This window comes from Lutjanus erythropterus, chromosome 22 (assembly GCF_056507025.1).
Source record: "Lutjanus erythropterus isolate fLutEry1 chromosome 22, fLutEry1.hap2, whole genome shotgun sequence".
NCBI lineage: Eukaryota > Metazoa > Chordata > Actinopteri > Lutjaniformes > Lutjanidae > Lutjanus > Lutjanus erythropterus.
The window spans coordinates 27,061,158-27,086,812 of NC_139338.1; the positions used below are offsets into that span (position 1 = coordinate 27,061,158).

General features: G+C 40.0%; 1 protein-coding gene across 3 annotated transcripts in view; it reads right to left on the reverse strand.

The window, feature by feature from the left end:
* Positions 1-25,655, reverse strand: part of grip1 (glutamate receptor interacting protein 1) — a 76,520-nt gene that overhangs the window by 29,380 nt on the left and 21,485 nt on the right. Inside the window, exon 1 of one of the 3 annotated variants that reach the window (XM_084711307.1) lies at positions 16,906-17,688. The exons of 1 other annotated variant lie outside the window; for it this stretch is intronic. In XM_084711307.1, the coding sequence (XP_084567433.1) occupies positions 16,906-17,041 (136 nt within the window). In that variant the 5' untranslated portion in view covers positions 17,042-17,688. Of the gene's footprint in view, positions 1-16,905; positions 17,689-25,655 lie in introns of those variants that run through there. One more of the 3 variants, XM_084711308.1, reaches the window with a different exon arrangement.

Below are 25,655 nucleotides of genomic sequence, written 5' to 3' on the forward strand. Positions count from 1 at the left end.
GGGGGGAGGGGGGAGGCAGAGCCTGCGCAGATGGGAGGATGAAGAGGAGGAGGAGGAGGGGGGATGATGGAGGGATGATGGAGAGGCAGAGGGAGGAGGGAGGCCGCTGTATCCCTCAGCTGGTTTGTAATGTGTTTGTGTGCAGCTGGATGGAAGGATGGAGGAAACAAGGATGAGAGGGAAGGAAGAGGAGATAATGGAAGGATAATGCAGAGTATGGAGATAAAAGGATGAGCATAAGGAAGAAATGGGGTTAAAATGGAGGAGAGGAAAATTCAGAGATGGAGAAAAGAGGAGGAAGAAATTTGAAGGGAAGAAAATGAAAGGAAGTCCAAAAAACAAAAAAGGAAGATATTAAATAAGAAGAAAGAAGGAGAGGATTGATTAAAGATGGAGTACTGCACCTCCACAAAGTAAGAGGACTCGTAAGACGTTGATAAATTGTGACATTTAGTCTCTAGTACGGGTTACACTCCAAAAACACTGAATCCTACATTTCCCACAAGTGAACTCAATACTTTATTTCCTTCCTGACACACACTGTTGTGTTTTCAAAGCTCCAGTTTGTGACGCAGACTTTGTGTTAAAAGGCTGCAGTCCAGGCTGAGATAACCTCTGACACACACTTTGTTATACTGTGTTCATATTCAGGAGTTCATGACGTAACAAGATCTTTTTCTTTCTAACTCGCTCCACGCAGATCATAAACTCTTGAATATGAAACGACTCCTTGAATAAATATTACAGTGCTTTTTATGCCTCTTTACACATTCATTCCCAGGTGAGTCTCGCCAGGACCAAGGCTGCAGGTACGCTGACGCACATATATACGCATATATATGTCTATGATGATAACCCTGATGACATCACTATAGCATCATCATGTGCATTATTTTCCAAGTTTAGGGAAGGAACCCTAAACTTCTACCCACATGGGCAGCTTGTCTTGCTCTCCTAAAATAATAACTTAATATAACAAAATAATGATTTAGTATCTTAAAGTAATGTCTTAATGTCAGTTATAATGTAATTATCCTTATTGTTATTGCACTTTTTGTTTTGGTGTCCAGATTTTGGCCGCGACTGCCAAATAAATTAAGGTTTATCAAAGGCAAAAGTGGCTTTGCCCTAAAATAACTTGATTCCAGGCCTGTAAGATGTGACAAAACTCCTCCAGAGCCACATAAAGCATTTTACAACTGATTACCACTCACTGAGGAGTAATCCTCATGATGTCACCACGTAAAAACCAGAATACTATTATACTTCATGGAGTACTGGCTTGTTTCCAGAACAGATAACAGCACATTTTAATGAGTAATACTGCATTTTACTACTATCAGTGTTTCTAAGTAGTAGTAGTAGTATTTTATTAAGAGCATTAACACATTTCAATGAACCTGACCTGGTTGTGTTAGTACAAGTATGTGTACAAATATTTCTCATGAACCAATAAGAAAACAGTTGTTCTGTCTTCTGTGGCATCATTGGCTGAGAGTGGAGGAGGGCGTGTCCTGGTCCATCAGGTAGTGAAGTGGTCAGACATGTGGGTCAGTGTTCCAGCAGAAGATTACACCGGATTAGTGTGAGAGTGTGTGTGTGTGTGTATTAAAGGTATTAACAGTGATATTACCATAACTGCAGTAAAATGCAGGTCAACACGCTGTCCTCACATTAAACACACCTCTTTCTCTCTCACTTTATCTCAGTCTCTGTGAATATCTCTCCACCACTGTATCCTCTCATCACACTGACATGATAATAATGTGTTATTATATAACTGAGGTTTGCTTCTCTGAGTGTGTGTGTGTGTGTGTGTGTTTATCTGCTCTGTTCTGATCTGTGCTGCCCCCTGCTGCTCACACAGGTCACCAGCTGCACTCTGAGCCTGCCACGCCCCCTGCTGGAGACAACATGACAGCACAGCAGGGCAGAGTACTGTACTTACATCTGAAGTATTGCTGTATTTATTTTTAACTACTGTTACATCATCTCACCGCTGAAGTACTTGGAGAATTCAAGTTTGAGGGAAGAAGTGAATGAAATATTATACTTCCTGACATGAAGTCTCTGTGGGAAGATTCCTTACTACAGTGGTGCCCAACCCTGGTCCTCAAGTTCCCCTGTCCTGCATGTTTTAGATGTTTCTGCTCCGTCACACCTGATTCAAATGATCAGGCTGTTGTCAGGCTTCTGCAGAGGCTTGATGATGAGCTGATCATGTGAATCAGGTGTGTTGGAGCAGAGAAACGTCTAAAACATGCAGGACAGGGGAACTTGAGGACCAGGGTTGGGCACCACTGCCTTACTAACTACTACTGCAGCTGCTGCTAATATCACTAAAAGTACTACATTTAAAACCAGAACATCATCAAAGGCAGTTACTGCTACAACTGCTGCTGCTACTACTACAGTAATACTGCTGCTGCTGTTATTACTATAAAACCAACAAAAACTACTACTTATAACTAAAGCATTATAAAAAAAAGCATCATGACTGATGCTTAAAAGTACTTCTATTATTACTGGGCTGGGGGATGAGGGGTGCAACATTAAATAAAGCACTAGGTCCTGATTGCAGAGTAGCTGCACCTGATGCCAATCACTGCAACCTGCAAGAGGGGGAGGGGCAGAACCTGGGCACAGGAGAGCACAGCACCACACAGACACTGTGGCACGTAACACTAGTACTTCTACCTACTATTGCTGCTTCTTCTAATACTGCAAAAAATACTTTTAAAATTAAAAAATTGTCAAGTACAGCAGCTTCTACTGCTACCGCGCACAATGCTACTACTGCCGCTGCCAATACAACCAAATTGATTAGTTTTATTGTCAGAAACAAGTTTGAAATTTGTCTTGTGTAACCGTAGCTCAGTTTGGAACATCAACAAACATCTGGACAAGAATTAAAATACATTCATCTAACAGGAGACAAGAGACAAACAGTAGACTACATTTAGCAATATAAACACAAAAGATGACATTTATGGGCATTAACATCTGGGATTGAGCTCCATATTTAATTTTAAGGATTGATTGATGCACAAAAAAGTTTTTCAGTCTAACCTTGGTTAAACGCAGGACCTCATATCCCCAGAAATGTATTTCTGTATTCACTCTTCAGGACATGGCTGGGATTTGACACAATGTTGTTGGCCACTCTTAAAATATTATTACGGTAAGAAAAAATATGATGATATGATCAAAAACGGCAGGTAAGACTACTACTTCAACTGCAACTGCTACTACAAATAAAAACCACCAGGTGTGATGTCACATCCTGCTCTGACCTGGGTCCCAACCCGGAGACGGACTGCCCTCATCTCAGAACGTCAAAGGTTCAAAGTCCAAACCGCCACCAAAACACTGTCTGACCCGCGTGACGGCAGCAAGATTTTAACTCAGCTGGAACATTAACAGAATAAAACCAGATCAAGGTTCATCTGCAGAGATGATCTGGCATAAAACTCTTTTTGTTCCAACAAATGTCACACCATCATGATTAATTAATTGTATCACAATCGCAATTTCAGTCAAACAATCACGTTACTTTTTTTTTTATCGTATTAGACACTTATTTTAATATGGTGTTATTTATTTCATATGAATTTATGTATAATATTATTTTCATAAAATGTGGGTCAAACTTTGCTGTTCCACAGCAGGTATTTATGAATAACTAAATTAGAGTAACTGAATTACAATATCAAATCTACGATAAGAAAACGAATACTTGTACTTGTGCTGTTTCCTGTTTACAGTGACAGACGTCTAAGAGTCGTATCTGTATCAACATCACATATAATAATACAGTATAATGAGCTGACGAAGCCCGTCCTACTGCTGTCAAATCAACCAGCCCCCCTACACACACACACACACACACACACACACACACACACACACACACACACACACACACACACACACACACACACACACACAAGGCTGCAGCTGTTACCATGGAAACAAGCTGATGAATAATTGAGGGAAGAGAGCGGCCCTGCACCGTACAAAGAGTGATTTTGAGAGATGAAAGAACCGTTCACACACACGCATACACACACAAACACACACACAAACACACACACACACACACACACACACACAGACACACACTACAGGTTATCATCACAGCCTCCAGCATTTTTTAAAATAACCAAATCAGTGTAACACTGACACTGTGTGTGTGTGTGTGTGTGTGTGTGTGTGTGTGTGTGTGTGTGTGTGCGTGTCGACACCCACCGCCCAAAGTTAAACACGTGGGCTTGAGTCACCATGACATCTCCTTATGTAAGTACACACACACATACACACACACACAGTCACACACACGCATGCACATGCACGCTCAGAGTGCTAATAACACTGTTCCAGAGCAGAAGAAGAAGAGAAGGGTGTGTAAACCTTTAATTAGTGCTCACAGTCACAGTCAGACTGACGAGTTTACATGTGTGTGAGGACCAGATGGGACTGAATGACAGCAGCAGCAGCAGCACCGTAATCAACAAACCCAGAACACCTCGAATCATCGCATCAGCTGCTCTCTGAGACGCCAAAACATGTATTTCTTAGAAAAAAAACTTCTTTTAAAGCTGCTTTTATTCTGTGTTTCAAACCAACAATCAACAACAACATGTCAGTCCGTCTCTCAACACTGCCTGACTTCCTGTCTGTGACTCTCTGCTCCATGTTTCTCACTGAAATCACACAGTAAGAACTTCCATTAAACCAAAATATACAGTGAATACCCTTTATTAAATTCAGATCAGTCTTCACCACAGACATTATATGAGTGTGAACAGGCATGGATGTAAACTGTAACTTGACTGGTTGGTGGAAACAAACAACTGTGAGGCAGCGATTCTATTTTTTGACAGCTGTCTCTCTTCTTAGCCAGCCGCTAGGGGCCACACGTGATCAACGACTGCTTCACTTTCTTAACATACGTGGAGGTTATGTTAATCAGTCCCTTCAGGATAACGTGGCCTTTTTTTTTTTTTTTAGAACTGCTGCAAACAAAAAAAAACTCTCTCTAAAGTTTTTCTAAAAAATTGCAATGCTTGTTGCAATGTTACGTATGCGCATGATTTTTTCAGTTCATGTTTTGTCTTACTTTTTGCAGGCGTTCATGTAAAATAAATTTAGACATGAAGCTGCTTTGGAGACGTCCTGCTGTCTCCATGTATTGCACGCTCTCGCACTTTCACTTCTTGAACCAGGAGATCTGTCTCCTCCCTTAAAAATCTTTTCTCTTTCTTTCCTCCTGGTAAATCCGTCATGCTGTTGTGGTGGCATTGCAGTAGGTGCTTCACCGTCTGTTGCCTGGTGTGGAGCTGCACTCTAATGAGGGACCCCCTCTAGTATATTTTGATAGGACCAAATACAAGTATGTGATGCTATATCTTATGGGAGCCTCATAGTGTTAATAGACACTTTATAGAGAAAACACCATGAAGCACACATTTTCAGACACTACGTTTGAAAACTAGACGTGAGTTCAGGTTTATTGCTGCAGTACTGGATTTGGCAGCTCTCTTAAAAGTGGTGGAGTTCGCCCTTTTTGAGTGATACGGGCAGCGAGGTCAAGGAGAGAGAGAAGAGTCTGAACTGAACTTTACAGTCAGCCCTCGAAGCTGCTCTGCTGGATCAGCTGCAGCTCTGAACTCTCGGTGTATTTACAGAAAGGTTGAGGAGCGGGTTCACTTCAACCAAATTACAGACAAATCAAGGACACCACTGTAAGTGGTTACCTGTCGGCTCTGTCAGTTTATTCATGTAATGACTCCACACCAACGTGTCGCTATCATAAGAGTCATTCAGTAATTCGTCCTCAAGTGTTCATGAGTCTTAACTGTTGGACACGAGGGAAATTTTGATCTGATGATTGTGTTGCATGAAAAGTCAGAGAATCACCAGTCACTCTGAGATATTTCACTCTGAACCACAGTGTTGGACCGACAGACGGATGAACCGATGGACTGACATCACTGTTTGAAGAGCCAATCTGCTAATGAGCTGCAAACACTTTGGTGAGACTCTGAACCAGCCTCACAGTTTTATTTACTTCTGTAAAACTCCACCCAAGAATAATTTCTGACTACCTGTGTCAGACCTGTGACATCAGTGTTTTACTGTATTTCAAAGGCTGTGGGAGAAAAAGAGCTTGTCTCAGTGCTGTCTTGAAATATACACTCCACACCGAGTCACACTCGTCACAGAGTGGGAGTGTGTCGGGGGCCGGTTTTGGGAATGAACCCTAGAGATGTGACAGCAGAGAGTGCAATATTTTTTTTTCGGCTGCCCGGTCAGGCCAGTGGGTCAGAAATCTTGTACAAATTGTTTTATCTACTGCAGCAGTGTCTATGAAATGTCAGAAAATATCCAAGGTCCAAGGTGATGTCTTTAAATATCTTGTTTTTCAGCTTAATATGTTCATAAATGGAGAAAAGCAGAAAATATCCATATTTAAGAGGCCAAAAACAACATTTTCTGCTATTTTTCATTACAAATGACATTAACAATCAATCGGTTATCAAAATACATTTAAGGTTGAATTTTTTTTTTAACCACTTTACCAATTGGGCAAGTGAGCTGCTAAATTTACTAGCCCAACATGGCATTTTCTTGCCCCAGGCAAGTGCACAAGCCTTACTGTTAGGCCCTGAAGTGGAGACCAAGTGCTGCACCTCCATGTCTATGAACAGTGCATGTGTGTTTATTGTGGATGGATCTGTGTTTTGTGGATCACATCAGTCTGAGGAGTGTTTATGGTTTGCATTTTCCACATTTTATCATAAGTGAGTCATGCATTCGCACTGGTCTGGTCTTGACTTGGTCTCGGTTTGCCTTCAACACCAACTGGGACCGTAAAAACCGAAAGCTGTTTCACCTGCTTGAAGTCCAGACGACGCGAGGCCTCTGACAGGACGGTTCATTTTAAATAAGCAGGTCAGAGAGGTCCTGTGGAGCGATGGCGTGAAATCAACTCCACATTCTGTATGATGACACACAGTGTTTCCCTGACACACACAGAAATGACTGTTTATAATGTATCTACTGTCCCTATATATTTTTATATTTCTTCTTGTTTATGTCGCTTTTTTACTTATTACTATGGTTTTTATTGATGCTTATTCTATTTTTGCTGCTGTAACATTGCAAGTTTCCCCCTGTGGGACTAATAAAGGATTATCTTATCTTATATAAAACAACCAGGTATTGATGCAAAATCCCGTTTTTCCTTCAAATGTTGAAAATGTTGAAACCTGCTTCATGTCAGTTTTCAACTTATACTGTGAACTAAAAATAACATTTTCAATGCAGCTCTGGGTCCCGTCTCTGCAGCACTTTAGGTTTTCCATGCAGCCAGGTTGAATTCTTTTGTTTAGGAGGATTTAGTCCAGAAAAAAAGGCTGCAGTTGTTCTTTAATTTGGGAGAACTAATTAAACATCATATCCAAATAATGAGGGGAAAGTGCTGTGAATCCCGAGACGCCTACAGATTAATTAAGGTGAACTTGTGCAGATTTGTGCTCTACTTTTTCTCTTTGTTTTTTTTTTTTTTTTTGTGAGTGTGTGTGTGTGTGTGTGTGTGTTTGAAAGTAGCTCAGCAGTGAAGAACGCCGCCTCCAGACCAGCACGAATTGAATCATAGCAAATGGAAAAGTGGAAAACGTGGGATTGGATGCCAGCAGAGTGGAGAACAGTCTGACACATTCACACATGGTGACTAAAAAACAGGTAGGTGTGGTGTCTGGTTGATGACAGGCCTGCTGATGGCAGCCAAAAACAGACCAAATAAAGATGTTTTTCTCTATTAACATATTTTGTTTTCTTTACTTACTTAATTTCAGCAGAATCAGAAGCAGGATTTCATTAAAAAAAAAGCACCAACAAAATGCTAAACAAGAGCCCAGCCCTCCCTTCAGCCGCCTGTTTTCCTCTTTAATCTCCATCATGTCGAACACACGACCAGTTATGCAAATCAACTCTTTATTTAAAGCTTTAATTAGCAAATTTTTCTATGTCAACAAGCCGCACACAACACGTGACTGCACTGGTCTGAACTCTGCATAACAGTCAACACCATTTCACCTCATTTATGTGCAAATTTATGCATCATAATGTTTCGACGTGTAATGAGATCATCGAGCGTGTACACAGAGTATGGCAGCCCGGCAGAGAGGCAGCTGCCTGCTTATAAAAGATGTAGAGAGGCTTGAAGGTGTTATACAGGTGATATCACTGATGGAGGCGTGGCCAGAGGGGTCAGAGGGCGACCTTTAACCTCTGACCTGTCAGTCAAAGACTCAAACCAGGTTCAAAATACACTCTGATGTGGTTATAGAGCCAGAAACAGCCCCAAACACCAGATCACATTTTATATTCTGAGTTAAAACTTGTCAAACGTAGAACTACAACAATTAATCAACAATTAATCAAAATAGTTAGAATATCTTTGGGTTGTGGACAAAATGAGATGTTTGAGGACGTCATCCTGCACATTGGGAAACTGGTTTCTGACATTTTATAGACCAAACAACTATTAATTGATTAATCAAGAGAATAATCGACCGATTAATCATCCATGAAAATTAGTTGCAGCTCTAGTTGGAAGCACATTTGGAGTGAGTGACTCTGAATACATTAAATTTGGATTCATAAAGGCAGCAGTGCTGCTGAGCTGAAAACACGGCGTGTTGAATCAATGTGGTGACATCCGGTCACAGCCCAGTTTATGTTTTCTCATTTTTTTGTCACGCTTTTTTCCCCTCATTTATTTGAGGGGGTCCTCTTCAATTTTTTTGAAGTGGGCTTTCAGCTCCAAAAAGTTGAAAACCCCTTATTTAAACCACATCATTTGGAGGTGAGTGTACCTGAAATGTGGCCAACAATCTCTCACTGCACAAGAAAACCTGTGCAGATTGTAAACCTGACAGTTTACAAAATCATTTCACTCATCAATACAGTATTGTGACTCTCAAGTGTATCAATATTTCCTTACATCTCTAGTGTGTAGAGCTGAACGATTTTGAAAAAACTGCAATCAAACTGATATTGCAATATGATTTTCAATATTAAAGGTAAAGATAACTTTCAATCACTATCAAATTTTGATCAAAACACGTTTGACTATGATGTGATTTTTGTGACTTTGTACTGAAGCTGTATTTTTTTAAGTCTGTAGAATCTGATTTGGACAGGACATCTCTGCCTCACAATATTTCATCAATTTAAAAGACACATTTTGGCATTAACAACTATAACACCTCCTGCAATTTGAAAATTGCAGAAAGCCAAACTGCAGTTTTAATAAAATTCTGATTAATTGTGCAGCCCTACTAGTGTGAAATATAAAAAAAACAAACTGGAAAAAAGGCAGTATTTGATTCTGCTGCATCGATTCTTAGCACTTTTTTTTCTTAAAAAACTGTCCATCATGAGTCCACAAACATCATCGCAGTACAATATTAAATACTAAATCACTCTGTACTTAATTTTTAAGATACATATTGACTGAATATGCCTGATTCAACCCACAACCAACTGCGTTAAACAAACACAGAAGTAAAATCACACTGAGCAAAGTGAGGAGTGTGTGTGTGTGTGTGTGTGTGTGTGTGTCTGGGTTAGCCAGTCAACCAACCTTAAATTGCCTTCATATAGAATCACACGCTGTGATAAACACGCACACACACACTGAGTGTTAGCTAGCTGGTAGCTGCGAGAAATGTCTCTTGGCAGCTCTGCTACACACAGTCATGATGCACATAGGAATAATAAAGTTCAGTGACAGTTATTAGCACCTAAACACACAACCACACACACTCCAATGCTGCTTTAAAATAACTAATGTGAAATGCACACAAACGGGGCTTCACAGAGGTGCTGGATTTAGAGTATTTGTGGATTTTGGAGACTTCCCTTACAGCTAAACAGCCTCATTTCTGCACAGATATTAAGTGAAGTGCAGTTAATCTGCTGGTCCAGTTCATTCAGGAACGTCGGACCCAACGAGGACCGACACCAAAGTGAATCCTTTATCGTCTGCTCACAGCTGGGAGCGCTCGCAAACACTTTAATCAGCGTAAACAGTTTAGTGGACGGGCGAGATCAAGTCCTGCCGCAGATTTCTCTGGAGGGACACAGATGGAGACGGGTGAGCTGTGAACCAGAGTTAACCCACGAAAAACTCACAACATTTCTCGATCTCATTTCAGCTCAGGAGACCGGAGCAGGAAATGAGACAGCAAGTGGAGGAAGTTATGCGTTTAACTGAGAGGGATGTGTCAAAAACACACAAAGAGATGAAATAAATACAAATAAAGACAAAGTTGACATTGTTTGGGATGACTTTTCTCTTGTTTTGTCCACAACTCAAAGATATTCAGTTTACTATTTAAAAAAGTTAAGATAATATTCACTTGTAAAAAGTTAATCAGGTATTAAAATAGTGGGTGATTAATTTAGTAATCGATTCATTGCAGCTGTAAGTGGAAGTGATGTGAGTGAACTCGAGCAGATGGAGGGCGACATGCTAACAGATAAAATACGAGCTTGTGATTTCTTCCTCTGCAGATGAGTAAGTTCAGCGTCTAAGTGTCACGTGTTGTGAGTCGGTGTTTAATTCAGTATCTGATCCACCGACCAGCATGAGAAAACAGTGAGAAAACAGTTCACCTCTCATTAACACGCTCTTCTGCATGTCTCCAATGGAAACTCTGGAACACTGTTTCTTTATGGATTATTTTGATGCTGAATTGGCAAGAAGTCTGTCGACACGTGACATATTTAATCCTGTGTTTGTAGTTATGTGTTTCTGCTTACACATAAGGAATTATTAAAAAAAAGTCCAATATTTTAAAGGGAGTTTGGTGTAACATTTTCCCTGGAGGGCTTATGATTAATTAAATCCACTAATACTGTATTTCTTTTTAAATTTTCTCTCCACAAGGCTCCAGAAACATTAGGCAACTGCTCAAGTGTGATAAGCTCATCTGGTGCTGGTTTACAGTCTGATCATTTGTGTTTGTATTGATTACTGACAGTGACAGATTATAAGATATTAATTAGGGCTGCAACTAACAATTATTTTCACTGTTGATTAATCTGTCGATCATTTTCTAGATTAATCTATTTATTATTGATTAATTAAAGTCATAATCTTGACAGTTGAAACTTTTTCAAGCATGCTGAAAAAGAGAAAAAGATGACAAAACAAAATGTCACAAGACAAAAAAACATGAGTAAAAATGTAACAAGGAGAAAAACGCTGTATAATTCTTATAATTCTTCTTAAAAATTGGTGATTAATTTAATAGTCTATAAATAATCAATTAATCATTGCAGCTCTAGTACTAATACTGTTTTGTCTTGATGTAATTATCACTTTTCTTTGACGTTGGTGCTCTGCGTTTTGGCTACGTTGCCCCCATAAATTTGTATTTATCAGAGGACAAACTGGCCTTGCAATAAAACGGACTTATTTCCAGGCCAGTCATCAGCAGGATCATGAAAAACTACTGGCCTGATTTTAAAGACACTTGGTTGAAGGATGTATTACAGGCCAAGGAAGAACCCATTAAATATTGGAGTGGGTCTAAATCAAAGCGTGGCGACACAAATTATTTTTCACTTTGCTTAACATTTTGGCCTTGGTGGAGTTCTGTGCTTTCAGAGCGCCCTTCTAGTTTTATCGCGCTTTCATTGAATTAATTTGATCTTTTTCATCGGTGTCGCGGTTTGAAAAGCCACCTCAAAAGCACAGAAACCCTCTGAATCAAACTGTTAAAAAGAAAGTCTAGCAGACAGATACACAGTTTAACCCAGCGTCTCTGCACAAAAGACAGTTACAGTGGACAACCAGCTCCATTTTAAATGACGAGTCCCACCCCTCCGCACAGCGAGTTTCTGCTTCTTCCTTCTGGACGGAGGTTTATAGTCCCGAGGTGGAGAACAAAGAGGTATAAAAATAGCTGTGCTTCTTCAGACATCACTCAGAGGAACAAGTCGGAGCAACTTTTTTTCAGATTTTTACCTGCATTTCACCTTATTCATTTATTTTAGTGGTTATTTATTTGTTTCTTACTGTTTTTTCTCTTTTTTAATGCCTTTTTAAAGAATACTTTGTGATGTTTGTAAAATATGTATCAAGATGGACGCCTTGTCTCTGACTGCAAACCAAATCCACCTACAGATACAAATAACATAGACCTGCGGTGATTAATCAATTATTAATTGACTATTAATTTAATTTTCAACTGTTTTTGAATCATCTTTTAAGAAAAAAAAGGTCCAAATTCTCTGATTTCAGCTTCTAAAATGTGAATATTTTCCAGTTTCTTTGCTCCTTCATGACAGTAAACTGAAAATCTTTGGACATCACTGACACTTTAAAACTTTCTGGTACTTTATGGATCAACAACTAATTGATTAGTAGAGAAAAAGATCAACAGATTGACTGAGAATGAAAATTATCGTTACAGGAAATAACTCTTACTTAACGTATGGCGCTTCTATTGTTATTCTATTAGGTACTTGTTTTGCATTTACTCCTATACACTTTATCTTTTATTTTTCACTTTCTTTTTAACATTCAGTTTTTACTATTCAGATTATTCTATTGTTTATCGTAAATAATTCTATTGTTTATTGTCTATTGTTCTATATTATATTATATTATCTTAAAATACAGAAAATATTCTTGATCAAGATGATACAGAGAATGCATGTGTACGATCATTCATCAGTACACTTTCTGACTGAAAAATATAACTGATAACTGATTCAGTCGTTGTGATTTGGGCTGTTTCACTGGAGGAGAAGCGGAGCCTCCGATTCAGACCACCACAATCAGCACAAACAAGTCACAGGTACAAGACGTGACATGTTGAGGGGAGAGGGTTAACCACAACTCCCAGTGAGCAGCACTGTGGAAACAAACATCTGATGAGAGAGTGTGGCGAACAAACAGCGCAGGCAAAGTTAACATCAGCTCATTTTGGCAGCCGTATTACAGAGTTTTGTGCCTGAGTGCATCAACAAAACAAACTCTGGATTCGGTCTTTTCCACAGCAGGAGGAGCTGAGGCTCATGGGTATTGTTGTAATGGAAGATTTTCACTTGATGGCCACAGCAGAAATGACTCCACAGTACGTTTTAATTAACCTGGAGCGTCCTGGTGGCCTTGAGGTTTAACATGCTGACGGTGTAATCACAACGCCGCCGGCTCTTCTGATAATCATCAATCATCTCTCTACGGTCCAATAAAGAGAAACAATAAAATATACGGAAAATATTACAGAGCCTTGAATGAACCAGAGCTAGGGCTGCAACTTATGATTATTTTCATTATCAGTTTGCCCGATCTGCTGATTATTTTCACAATTTAGGTCAGAAATTGTCAAAAAAAAAAAAAAAAAAGAAAAAAGGGGAAAAAAAGAAGATTGCTGATCGTAATCTCCCAGAGCTTTGGTTCTTTTTTCAGTCCAAAACTCAAAGATTCTTCATTTACCATCATAAATGTCAAAGAAAAGAGAAAAAAATCCACACATTTAATGAGGCAGAACCACAAAATGGTGCTTGAAATGATTTATGGGTTATCAAAACAGCTGGAAACTAATTTTCTTTCGATCAGCTTTAACCACAAAACCAGAAATATAAAAAGAATGTACCACACAGCAGAATCTGATTTAATAGAGACTTCCGAGTGTCACAATACTGGAATTCATAACCTCCAAATTAAAATAAATAAAAAATACATTAGTGCTGTTAGAACCCAGTTAGTATAAATGAGGGGAAAACTTTTAATTTTCGGCTGTTCTATGTTCTTTAACAAAATGTTTAAAACACAGGATTAACAGCAGGTCATGGGACTTCTTGTTTAATGCTTCAGTGATGTTGAAATGGGAGCTGTCAACAACTTTTCAAACTCTTTATAGAGGTTGGCGTGTCAGTCCTTCAGGTGTTTTGCTAAATTTGTTGTGTTAGCAGCTTTTGTTAGCACTGGGTTTGCTTGTATTCTTGGCCTTTCCTTGTTCATTCATCTAAAATGTGAAGTATTTTCAAACAGCACTTGGTTTTTTCTTTGTCACCCAAAGCTATGAGCCGTTATATTCAACTGGGGCAAAGAGAAGAGAGAGCGAGGAAGCACAGCAGGTACCAGCTTATCAATACTGTGGACAATGAGTACTGAAAGCTTTTCAAATATTCAAAATCAATATGTTTCAATAAACACTGCCACTTCAGAGAAACACAGACCAAAGCCAAGTCATCATCTGCAGCAGAGTCTAAAGTAGAACTGAAACCTGCTGCAACTGAACCTACAGAGACAACCTACAGTCTCATTCTGGAGCTTTCGACTGTATCACACTGTCTTCATCTGCAGCTGAAGTTTGAAGTTTGCTCGGGTCTCAACAGTCATTGATGAAAACAACCTGGAGCTCCTGATAAGTCCAAGTGATCGATAAACACTTTAAATTAATTCAAATCAATGAGTAAAATGTGTCCAACTCATGATCATCAAACTGACTTTGTGAGCTGATGAAGATCTGATCGAAACATCCACACAACATGGTGCCAAACAACGACAAACCAACAGGCCAACGGCCAAAAACCCAGCTTTTGAAAATTTTCCCTGAAACTTTAACGTGCCCCTGTGGAGCTTCGTTGTAAACAAAACAAAACTTTTGTCAATATATAATGATTTCTTCTAACATTAAAAGAGACGCTCTTTATTTCCAGTAAAGTGGGACAGGAAACTCTGATCTGGGTCACAAAAAGATAATTAATCTTTAATATTAATTAAAAGTCTTTTTTAATTAAAGCTGACAGAGCCTGTGGCAAAAGACCTCATTCATACAGCTGCTATTGTGATTTAATTAATACAAACTTGAGAGTGGGGCTGCACAGTTAATCGAAATATTATTCAAATCACAATATGGCCAAATTTAAAATCCAAATCATAGAAGCTGTAATTTTTCTGATTAAGGTTAAATGTTTGACAAAACAGCCTCATAACGAAGTACTCATGGTGCTGCAGAGATGCTCCAGCCTCTAAATTTTGTTCTCCAGATGTAAGAAAACATGTTTTGTTTGGTTCAGACCTCAACAAAAGTCACATCATCATGACTTGAAGCTACCGCTTGTATATTTTTTGTGCAGCTCATGCATTGAATTTAATGTGAAATATCCATAAAATATGTCACTTCAGGGCTCCCTGACTGAAAAGGCTGGAAACCAGTGATCTAAAGCAACAATCAGACCGGTATGTGGACAAAACCAACACAAATTAGACCTGGAAGTGTGTTTGTGCGTGTATGTGAGTCTTCCCCACATTCCTTTCTACAGTCAACACTTCCTGCCTTGTTATTACCCACAAAACACCTGGCCCCCTGTAACCTAGATACCTTAGTGTGTTTTAACAGGAAGTATTTTCATATTACTATAACAGGATATAACAATTAATAATTAACTTTTCACGTTGTAGAATTTTTCTACATACTGTTATAGCGTGATAAATTTGTTTGTCGTAATAACATGAAATGATCTTTTAGAATGTGAAAATATCTCGTAATACCATGAAGATATCTTATTATACAATTGTACACATGCACGCAGCATCACAGACAGTAATGTCACAGCCACACACACACACACACACACGCTTGTGTGAAGTCGGCGTTATCGATAGATTCAAAAACAGAATACAGAGAAGACAGACAGTCTACAAGGAGGCGGAGCAGCTGACGGTAAACTTTCTACAGCAGACTGCTGTTCACAGACTGACAGTTACACCTCGCCTCCTGTTCTGACTGAAGAATAAACAACCTGTGTTGATACGTCTGCTTACGTTTTTCTCACTGCAAAGCTTCACTACAGAAAACTGTTGCACCGCGTCTGTCGCCGGTTTGTTTACATCTTCTTCCACAAGATCATGTGAAATCATGTTTCCTACGAGATCTCAGAGGAAACGTGATTTCACGAGATCTCGCGAGATTGTGCTCCCCTCTAGTACATAATCTCAATATAACAATATAGTAAGGCCTGGCTGTAACCTGGAGCCCTTTTGGAGAAAATGTAGTCAGTGTTTCATTATGAACATCTAATTTAATTTTACATTAAAGAAAAGTTACAAAAATATTTGTGTGTTCTCTCAATTATGGTTCTTAGACTGAAAATTTAAATTGGCAGATAAGACCCTTAAAAAATCAGAATCTCTACTTGTTACAATGTGAAAACAGCTTTTTATAACAAGAAAATATCTTGTTAAAACAATTAAGTTATCACATTATGACAAAAAACTTTCTCATTATAAGGTAATAAGTTTGTATGTTATAATAAAATGATACCTGGTTTTTGATACCTGGTAGTGATGCACATTTTGACTAAACCAGCACAATTCAAACCCAGAACGTGTGTGTGTGTGTGTGTGCGTGTGTGTGTGTGTGTGTGGGTGTGTGTGTGTGTGTGTGTGTGTGTCTGTGTGTCTTCCCCACATTGTCAACATTCCTTTCCATAGTCAACACTTCCTCCCTTGTTATTACCCACAAACCACCTGGCCCCCCTGTCACCTGGATACCTAAGTGTGTGTGTGTGTGTGTGTGTGTGTGTGTGTGTGTGTGTGTGTGTGTGTGTACTGTAACTGAGCAGCGCTTCGCTAACGACCTTCATCTATAATACAAGACCTTACACACACACACACTCACACACACACACACACACACACACACACTCAGGGCTACTTCAAGTGCCATAATCTGTTGATAAGCTCCTCTCTCGCTCTCTACACACACTCTCTAGCTCACTCGCTCCTCCAGCAGGACAATAAAACACCCCCCGCTACCCCTCTCTCCTCTTTCTCTCTCTGTCTCCCAGTGTTTGTCTATGGGACTCACTCACTCAGTAGGTGTGTGTTGTACTTGCTGGTGTAGTAGTAAACGTCTTCGTAGCCTTCCTGGTAATCGTCATCCGCCCGGTACCTCCTCCCTCGCCTCCTCCTGCCCAGCAGGCGCAGCAGGGCCAGGAACCGCTCCATCACCACCAGCACTACCAGCACCGGGTCCAAACTGGGCCGGGCCGGGCTAAGCTATGAGCTCACAGTGAGGCTAATAACGACGAGAGCTAACGGCGAGCGTTATTCCACAGAGAGAGGTTGATAGGGTGAGATCAGGTTTCCTCCTCGCCTGCTCGCCTCTGCACACATACACACACCTCTGGATGTCACACACACAGGCACACGCACACACACGTTAGCTCGCCTGTAACACACACACACACACACTCTCTCACACTCACTCACATGCTCTTTGTATTCTCTGCTCTATCTGCAGCCTCCCTCTCCTCCTCTGTTCCCGTCTTCTTTCGGCTGTTGGTGCATCTAGCCGGGCTCAGCCAATCACAGGGCTCGCTGCTCACACACACACACAGACACACACACGCGCACACTTGCTCGCTTACTGCTCTCGCCCTCTAACACACCACTCCTCCATCTCAGCACTCCATTGTGTGTGAACGTGTGTGTGCGCAGCTGTAAATGTGCACTTGAAGAGTCAGCAGAGAGAAGCTTTGTTTCCTTCATTAGCTCCTTCCATCCTTTCTTGCATCCTTGCTTCCTTTCTTCCTTTGTTTTAATGCTCCCTTCTTTCCTTGCTTCCTTCCTCTATCCATTTTTTTCTCTTTTTCCTTTCCTACCATCCTCGCCTCCTCCTCCTCCTCTTCTCCTCCACGTTCACACACACTTCATTCGAGCGAGGGGGAGGGGAGCTCTCCAGGCGTGTGTGTGTGTGTATGAATTCCAGAGAGTGGTCTGTAATTGAACGCTAGGAGGGAGGAGAGGAAACGAGGTGAGGAGAGAAGAGGAGAGGAGGATGAAAGGAAATGTGAGGGAAGGGGAAAAACTAGGATGAAAGCACAGGAGAGGAGAAACGAGGAAGAGGAGGAAGAAGAGGATACTAAGGATGCTTTCCATTCATCTAATTCTGCTTCCTCTTGTCCTCCAGCCTGTGACCTGGAAGAATCACAGGTGTATCCTAAGCTGACCTACAGTGTTTAATGATCAGTGTGCTGATCTGATGGGACAGTAAAAGGAGCAGCAGCATGACTTTAATACTGACTGTGGATTAGACAAACTATCAACAGTGCAAACAGGAACACAAACATTAAAAAAAACTCCATATAACTCCAATTCTTCCATATTTTATGGTGACATGTTGCTCTGATTAAAGGATAACTTATCATCCTCTGATAATCTTGCTGACCTCCAGTGGTTTAACTTGCCCGGTCCAAACCGTCAAGTCAGTCTTTGTTAAGACAAGTCTTTAGAATTGACTTAAAATCGGTAAAAAAGATAACTTTGGTCCAGAGTTGAGGAAAACTGCTGCAGCTATGAGCCGTGAAACAGGCCGCAATATAGCGAGCGATACATTGATGGCTGCAAGGTGGTGGGAGGGGGCTGACCAGCTCTAAACTGCATATCAGTGAGTCTGTACTGACAGATGCATTAACTAAAAGCATTTAATGACTGTAAAATTAGATCAGCATACTCATACTCTCAAACTAGCTAGGCTAGCCACTTAGCTCATCACTTGACAGGGCTCAATTCTGAACAGGTGTGTAAGATGCACCATTAATCTTTTATTGCAGGTATGTCTGTGCACGTGTTTTTTTCTTTTCCTTTCTTCTGAATCTACTTTTTCATGCAGAATTTATTTTGTTTGCATGTTTTGTGCATTGCAATTGGTGTGCAATGTGAGCATCATTCAATAAAAAAAATCTTTACAAAAAATAATCTCATATACAGTAAATACCTTTTAATTAACACAAAGCGAACAAACAATGTAATCAGCTCCATCATGATGGTGAGCTCCCCTGCAGAGTCTTATTGTCTCTATTTCTGGCGTCTCCACTACTACACTGTGTGTACAATAAGAGTTATGAATGAACCATAAAAACTGTTTTGCAACTCTGTCCACTTTTTCTTTATGAGTAATTTCTGCTTCTTTTCTTCTTTTCTGCTCCAAGTGTATCTTGGCTCATTAGGAGAAAATTAGGTCCAATTATTTGTCCTGTGCAGCTGCAGCATTATTGGTTCTATGAAACAGCCCGAGTCTGAAAATATCAGACTTACTGTACCTGCAGTCTCTCACAGGCAAATTAGAAACTTTATTTACAGCAGATGTTAAACAAAACAAACTCATTCTGATTATCTGTTGTAGTTCTTTCTATCTGCCTGTAATCGCAGCAGCAGCAGTAATCAGGAATCAGGAATCAGGTGTTTTTCTTGTGTTGCTTGTAAATGATGCGTTTGTTAAATACAGTTGGTCCGTTCTCACTCCTTTGTGAGGAGTTAGGATGTGAGCGACAGAGGCGAGGAGCCACGTTAGCTTTAATGAAAAGCACCCTGAGAGGAATGTGATTTGGGTTACTCTGACAGAAAGCAGGATACTGCGGTATGTAAACACCTGATCCAGGTTTATCTCTGCCTGCTGTCTACAGACGAGGGTCCGCACCTCAAATTACAGACAGTAGTAGCTTAAACACAAGCTGCAGCATGTAGCAGTGACAGCCTGGTTCTGGTTAGAGAGGAGGATGTCACTCACATCAAACACACGGGGACATATGTAAGACAGAAATGACCCATTATTGTAGGAGCCCTTCAATAGGGCTAAGGCTTATTTTCATTATTCATTGATCTGCTGATTACTTTACAAGTAATTGCTTTTTCTCTGACATTTTTTTTTTACAAAAAGTAAAATAAAATTTCCCCAGAGCACAAGTGATGTCTTCACATTGCTTCTTTTGTCCAACCAACAGTCCAAAACCCAAACACGAGCAGCAAATCTTCACATTTAAAGAGGTGAAACCAGCAAATATTTGACATTTTTGCTTGAAAAATGTCCGAAATGATTAGGCCTAATCAGTTATCAAAATAGATGGCAATAAATTGTCTTTTGATCAACTTGGCCTGGACAATTAATGACAATATTATTATTATGGCCCAGTGCAATATCCAAATCCAGTTTTTGTTAAAAGAGGAATGTGACAAAACACCGTTATAATGAAGAACTGCAGTTTTACCCATCAATGATCTGGGTTCAACATGACAAGACCAGCTGACTCACAGGAACTTTCTGACTACAACAAATGGTGCCACTGAAAATCATACAATCAACAGCAAAAAGTGGCTGATTATTGTACAATTCACAACAAAGATAGCAAAAACTTATAGCCTCAAAATGTTTAGAAGACGACACTTAAAAATTTGACAAAAATGTCTTTTTAAAAATGCCTTTTGATTTTTAGAAATAATCAACTGATTAAAAGTAGTCAGAATCAGGAGCCAAAACGAACACTGCTGCTCCATGGCAACTGTCTCCAGCTGCTCCGGGGGGATCCCGAGGCTTCCCCAGGACAGATGGGAAACACAATCCCTCCAGGTGTTCAGGGTCTGCCTCAGGGTCTCCTCACAGAGGACCTTCACAGGGAGTTCTTAAAGGGACAGTTCAGATTTTTGGAAGTATGGTTGTATGAGGTAATTATCCATAGTCAGTGTATTCGGTGGTCGACACTCCCACAGTTTGGAGAAGCAGCGCTGGAGGACGCTAAGCAATGTGCTGCTATGGACGGGGTCAGCAGCAAAATGCAGTTTAGACACCTAAAAAAATCATTTTAAGTGTATACTGTATTTACAATATTTGCACTGCTTTAACTTGCTGTCAGACAAGTTATGTAACCCAAATATTGCCTTATTTACTTTCACAGTAACACCAAACATCACACATTAGCCAACACAGTCATGCACTTTCACACACCACTGATCCTGACTTCCACAACTCATTGATGTTATTATTGTTACCACAGGAAAGATTAGGAAAATAGGTCCAAACATACTGGAGCTCAATGGACTGTGGCAACAAAGTTTTATTGAATGACTAACATTTCGTTGCCCACTGTGTCTTGATTAGAGTCAAACAGAACAGAGAGTTACATCCACTTAAATAAGTTTAAATAATCTCAGTTATTATTGTTGATTACTTTAATAAAGTTCAGTTTTGTATTAAGTTCACTGTGCATCTCCCTTCTTTGTTGTGGCCTGCGAAACGCTTGTGACAAATTGGGGACTCATCCATGACTGAGCCAGTTTGGCTTCATAGAGGTCACACAATAACACAAACAAATCAATCGATCAAAGCAGTGGTGGGTGGATCAGCTGCTCCCATTTTTCGAGAGGTAAAATTACTGATTTTGTCAAACGATGCCCATCATCACATCCTCTTAAAACGCTTCCCTAATTAGACACTGATCCAGCACAGACTGGAACCTGAATGACTCATGTTTAAACTCTTCTTTCAGTTATTATTGTTAATTACTTTAATAACGTTCAGTGTGGTATTGTGAGGTCAGTGTGCCTCTCCCTTCTTTGTTGTGACCTGCAAGCCGGTGGTAACAAATCTGGGGGTCCTCCGGGATCAAGACAGTTGCATCAAATTGGGGGCTTGCTTGATTATGAATAAGTACCTCTACCCTACTTCAAATAATCCAAACTATCCCTTTAAGGGCTAAATTGTTCTGAGGACATTTATAGCTAGACAGAGCATTAAAATATGCTGAAAAGTAAGTGACGCCCTCCAGTCTGACTCAGTGGATGTGATCTGCTGAGATAAGTCCTTCCCACTGGGTGATTACTGCAGCCTCCTTCTTTCCACTGAACCTTCTGGTCTCACTTTCAGTGAGACAACAACAAGCGACATGCTAATGATGGAGAACCATTAAGATTATAAATAAACAGGGAAGGCTTTTACACATATTTGATTTTAACTACTTCTTAAACAGTCATAATTACTGTATTTATCTTTCGTTGAACATATCCGACTCTTTGCACTGTCTGCTTTTAACTCAGAGATAGAAGATTAATAATTTCACTAATTTTAATGCAAAAATAGAAAGCATTTACTGGTTCCTTCTTCTCATTTAAGGATTTACTGCTTGTTTTGTCATATATGTCAATAAATTTAATATATTTGATTTCTGAACAGCTGGTAAAACAAAATAAGCAGTTAAACAATGACACTTTTGCAATGTAAAGACCCAAGCTCCTGAGTGCTGATTAAATATGTATCTGTCACTCTGAAATTACAGCTCTAGCCTTCTGACTTTGGCAAACCTTATTTTACATGAGCCACTTAATCCAAATACCAAAGGTCCTGGTTCAAACTATGAAGTTCATAAGCCTGAATTATTTATATGATGTGAATGAAAATTTAACAGGGAGAATGTGACTCCTAAAACTGAAGTGATCAGAGAAGAGAGACGACGTCTCACTCTGTCTGAGGAGCTGGAACTGCAGAAACACTCCACTCACAGTCTAACAGTTGTAGTTCTACCTGGATGTTTTGTACACTGTCACTCTTTTCCACCATTTATGTGGTGTCGGAATAATCAGACAAATTAGTTCCTGGCTGTGACATTTCACATAAATGCCACCTCAAGTTGCCACAACAGTTTGGTACATGTTGTCTGTTTATGATATTTGCACAGAAACGTAGAAGATGAAAGGAAATGTTTGGTTGGTGGTAAGAGAGTTGCAAATTTGTGTATAACAATTAATTAATCATTAATGATTAATGAGATTATCTTTTTTTCTATTTTTAAAATCATTTTAAACTTAAGTACTCTTATCAGTGTTTCCCCTATCCTGGTCCTCAGAGCTCACCGCCCTGCATGTTCTAGATGTTTCCCTGCTCCAACGCACCTGATTCACATGATCAGCTCGTTATCAGGCTTCAGGCTGTCAGGCAGAGGCTTCATGACGAGCTGATCATCTGAATCAGGTGTGTTGGAGCAGGGAAACTTCTAAAACATGCAGGGCAGTGGGCCTTGAAGACCGGGATAGGGGAAACACTACTTATTCAAGAAATTACCCTGCCAGACAGAATAGCGTCGAATAAGGAGCAATTACTGCCATTTCTAGATGATTAATTGTTGATTACTACATTTTTAATCAGTCGATTCTTAAGGCGATTAATTGATTAATGATTGATCATTAATATCCTAGTTGTGACCATGAGTTGCTGTCCATGTAGAGTGACCTAGATTAGGTAGAGAAGTTATTTATGAGCATTAACCCCGATAAAAAGTCAGCTAAAGCATTTTAGTGGTTTTAGCAAAAGTACATGGTGTAGCTGCAAGTCTGGGACAAAATCACTTTGTGAACACTTTCAGCAGATGTGTGCAGCAACATGAATTTTCACTGGGATGCTAGTGTCAGCCAACCATCACCCTGATGCTACAAAAACAACAACAACTATACAACTTAAAAGCTCGTGAACACACCAAAATACCTATAAAAAATATTACTGAGGTCCGAGAAGCTTTGAGGTTGAGGTCAATGTCTCTTTTATGAGTCCAGCTGGGACCTTGGTTGCTTGGTTGTACAAATCTATTTGGAAATATCTAATAAACTGAGTAGAGATGAAGGGAATAAAGGTTCCAATAGAGGCATTAAGCTAAAATATACAAAAATGCAATAAATATTAGTGAAAATAGCACAGCAGATACAAAGAATTGTTCCCAGCAGGGTCTTCTGAGCCCACTTAACCGCTGACCCACCAACCAATGTGTCCGTGTCGACCCCACATGGGTTAGTGATGGACTGGCACAATAATTTGGCTCCAGATGGATAACAGCCCCCCCCCCCCCCAATGTGGGCTGTTAATGAGGCCTGGTGGGAGAGCTACAAGTCAGCTCCATGTGGTGCAGTAATCTCCAAACCCCGAAAGACCTCGAGTCTGATAACTCTGTCCAATTAATAGCTTTAATGATTGGACAAAAGTGGACCACAAGTAGAGACCTACAAGTGTCAGTAATCGCCTCATCGAATGAAATCTGCATGTTTGTGACTTTGTTTGTCAGAAAAGACCAGTTTGATATTGGTCTTGACATCAGCTTTGAGAGAAAAAATTATGTTCTTGTGCTCTTGAACTGGGAAGTCAAAGTTGTCAGATTGCTGCGCTGATCCCATCACACAACTGTATCTTGAATTTGCAGTGGTTTGCACACAATACAAGTGATCAGCAACAGAAATTTCACAAAGGGCTGGATTATACTCACAAACAGATGCATACACAGCCAGCTGCAGACACAGTCCTGTTTATAGTGCTTTCTGTCGTCTGCAGAGAGCCTGTACAAGCACCCTCTTGATGATGAAATTTATATCATACAGACCCGAGCAGACCTTCATGCTGGAAGATATCAGCTTAAGTCTGTCTGATCTCCAAACTACCTTTAGTCAACAAAACACGCACAAGAAATGATATGGAAAAAGACGCAAGACCACACACAAGACAGGGGTTCTCAAGCGAGACAGGAGCATTTTTCTTTTAAACGTCATATCAACACAGTAACAAAGTTCCACTAATGTTGAGGAACCTTTCTTAAAGTCATGGTTGCCGATGTTCTGTTGCAGGTGTTAAGGCTCCTCCCCCTGATATTTCCCTTCACTCTCATTGGCTTTCTCATCGTCACATAGTGATTGTTGCTGATCTGGGGCTTTTGTTGGTAATGTCTAAAACTAGGGCTGAACAATTTTGAAGAAATATTTAACTGCAGTTATTTTGACTTTTATTGCAATTGCAGTATTAGGGGAAGGGATAATTTTCATATCACTACTCTTGTTTTCATTGAAAAACACATTAATATGATTACGGTGTGTTTTTGTCAGGGATCTGTACCACACAAAGATGTTTTCTGACGTCTAGAAAATTACTTGTAAGCCAGGACATCTCTGCAGCACCACAATATTCAATTTAAAATGGTATTTTGACAAACACTTTGCCTTTAACAAATCTGAAAATTGCAGTAGACCATGTTGCAATTTCTATAAAAGTTAGATGATTTGTTCAGCCCTACTAAAAAACTGTCAGCGAGAGAAAAAATTAGGGCTAAAATCGCATAGTAACTTTAATCCAAACCCAGACCAAATAATGCACTGGATAAGGCATGGCAGTTTGGTTCTTTGTACCCAGGTCAACCCTGTTCTTCTATTGAGGAGCAGTTGCACTGAGTATGCATTGAATAGCTGCCCATTTTTTGAAACATGATATGCTGAGTTTTGCAATTACCTGACTTGGCTCAGCGTTCATGTTTTGTGTAAGCAACGGTAAGGCCCCAAGAGGAGGGGTTGCAAGCAAGATGCTGTCGGCACTCCGGCAACATCTGATGGAAACTTGACGTGCCCCTGAAAAAAACGACCCCATTTTATCTGCCTTGCTCTCAAAATTGTTGCAAACTGGGCAATACATACTTGGAGTTTTTGGCCACATCCTCTAATGCCACCAATCTAAAGTAATCTCTCCAAGATAATTCAAATGCTTGCTTGTGCATCAGCTTGCAAGATTTGTCTTTACCCTCCACCTTTTTCTGGCCAATTGTTACTGTGCACATTCAACCCTCAAAAGAAATGAGAAAGAAGCGAGATGGCTCACTCCTTAGCTACCACCATCATCAGCTTTTCTACCACATGCCCACTCGGACAAGAGAGTTGCAAGATTTTCTAGCCCGACGTGGCATTTTCTTTGTGCATGCAATCCTTATTTTTGAGCCCTGGAATTAAGTTGTTTTTATGCTTTAACCAAATTTAAACCATAGAGGTG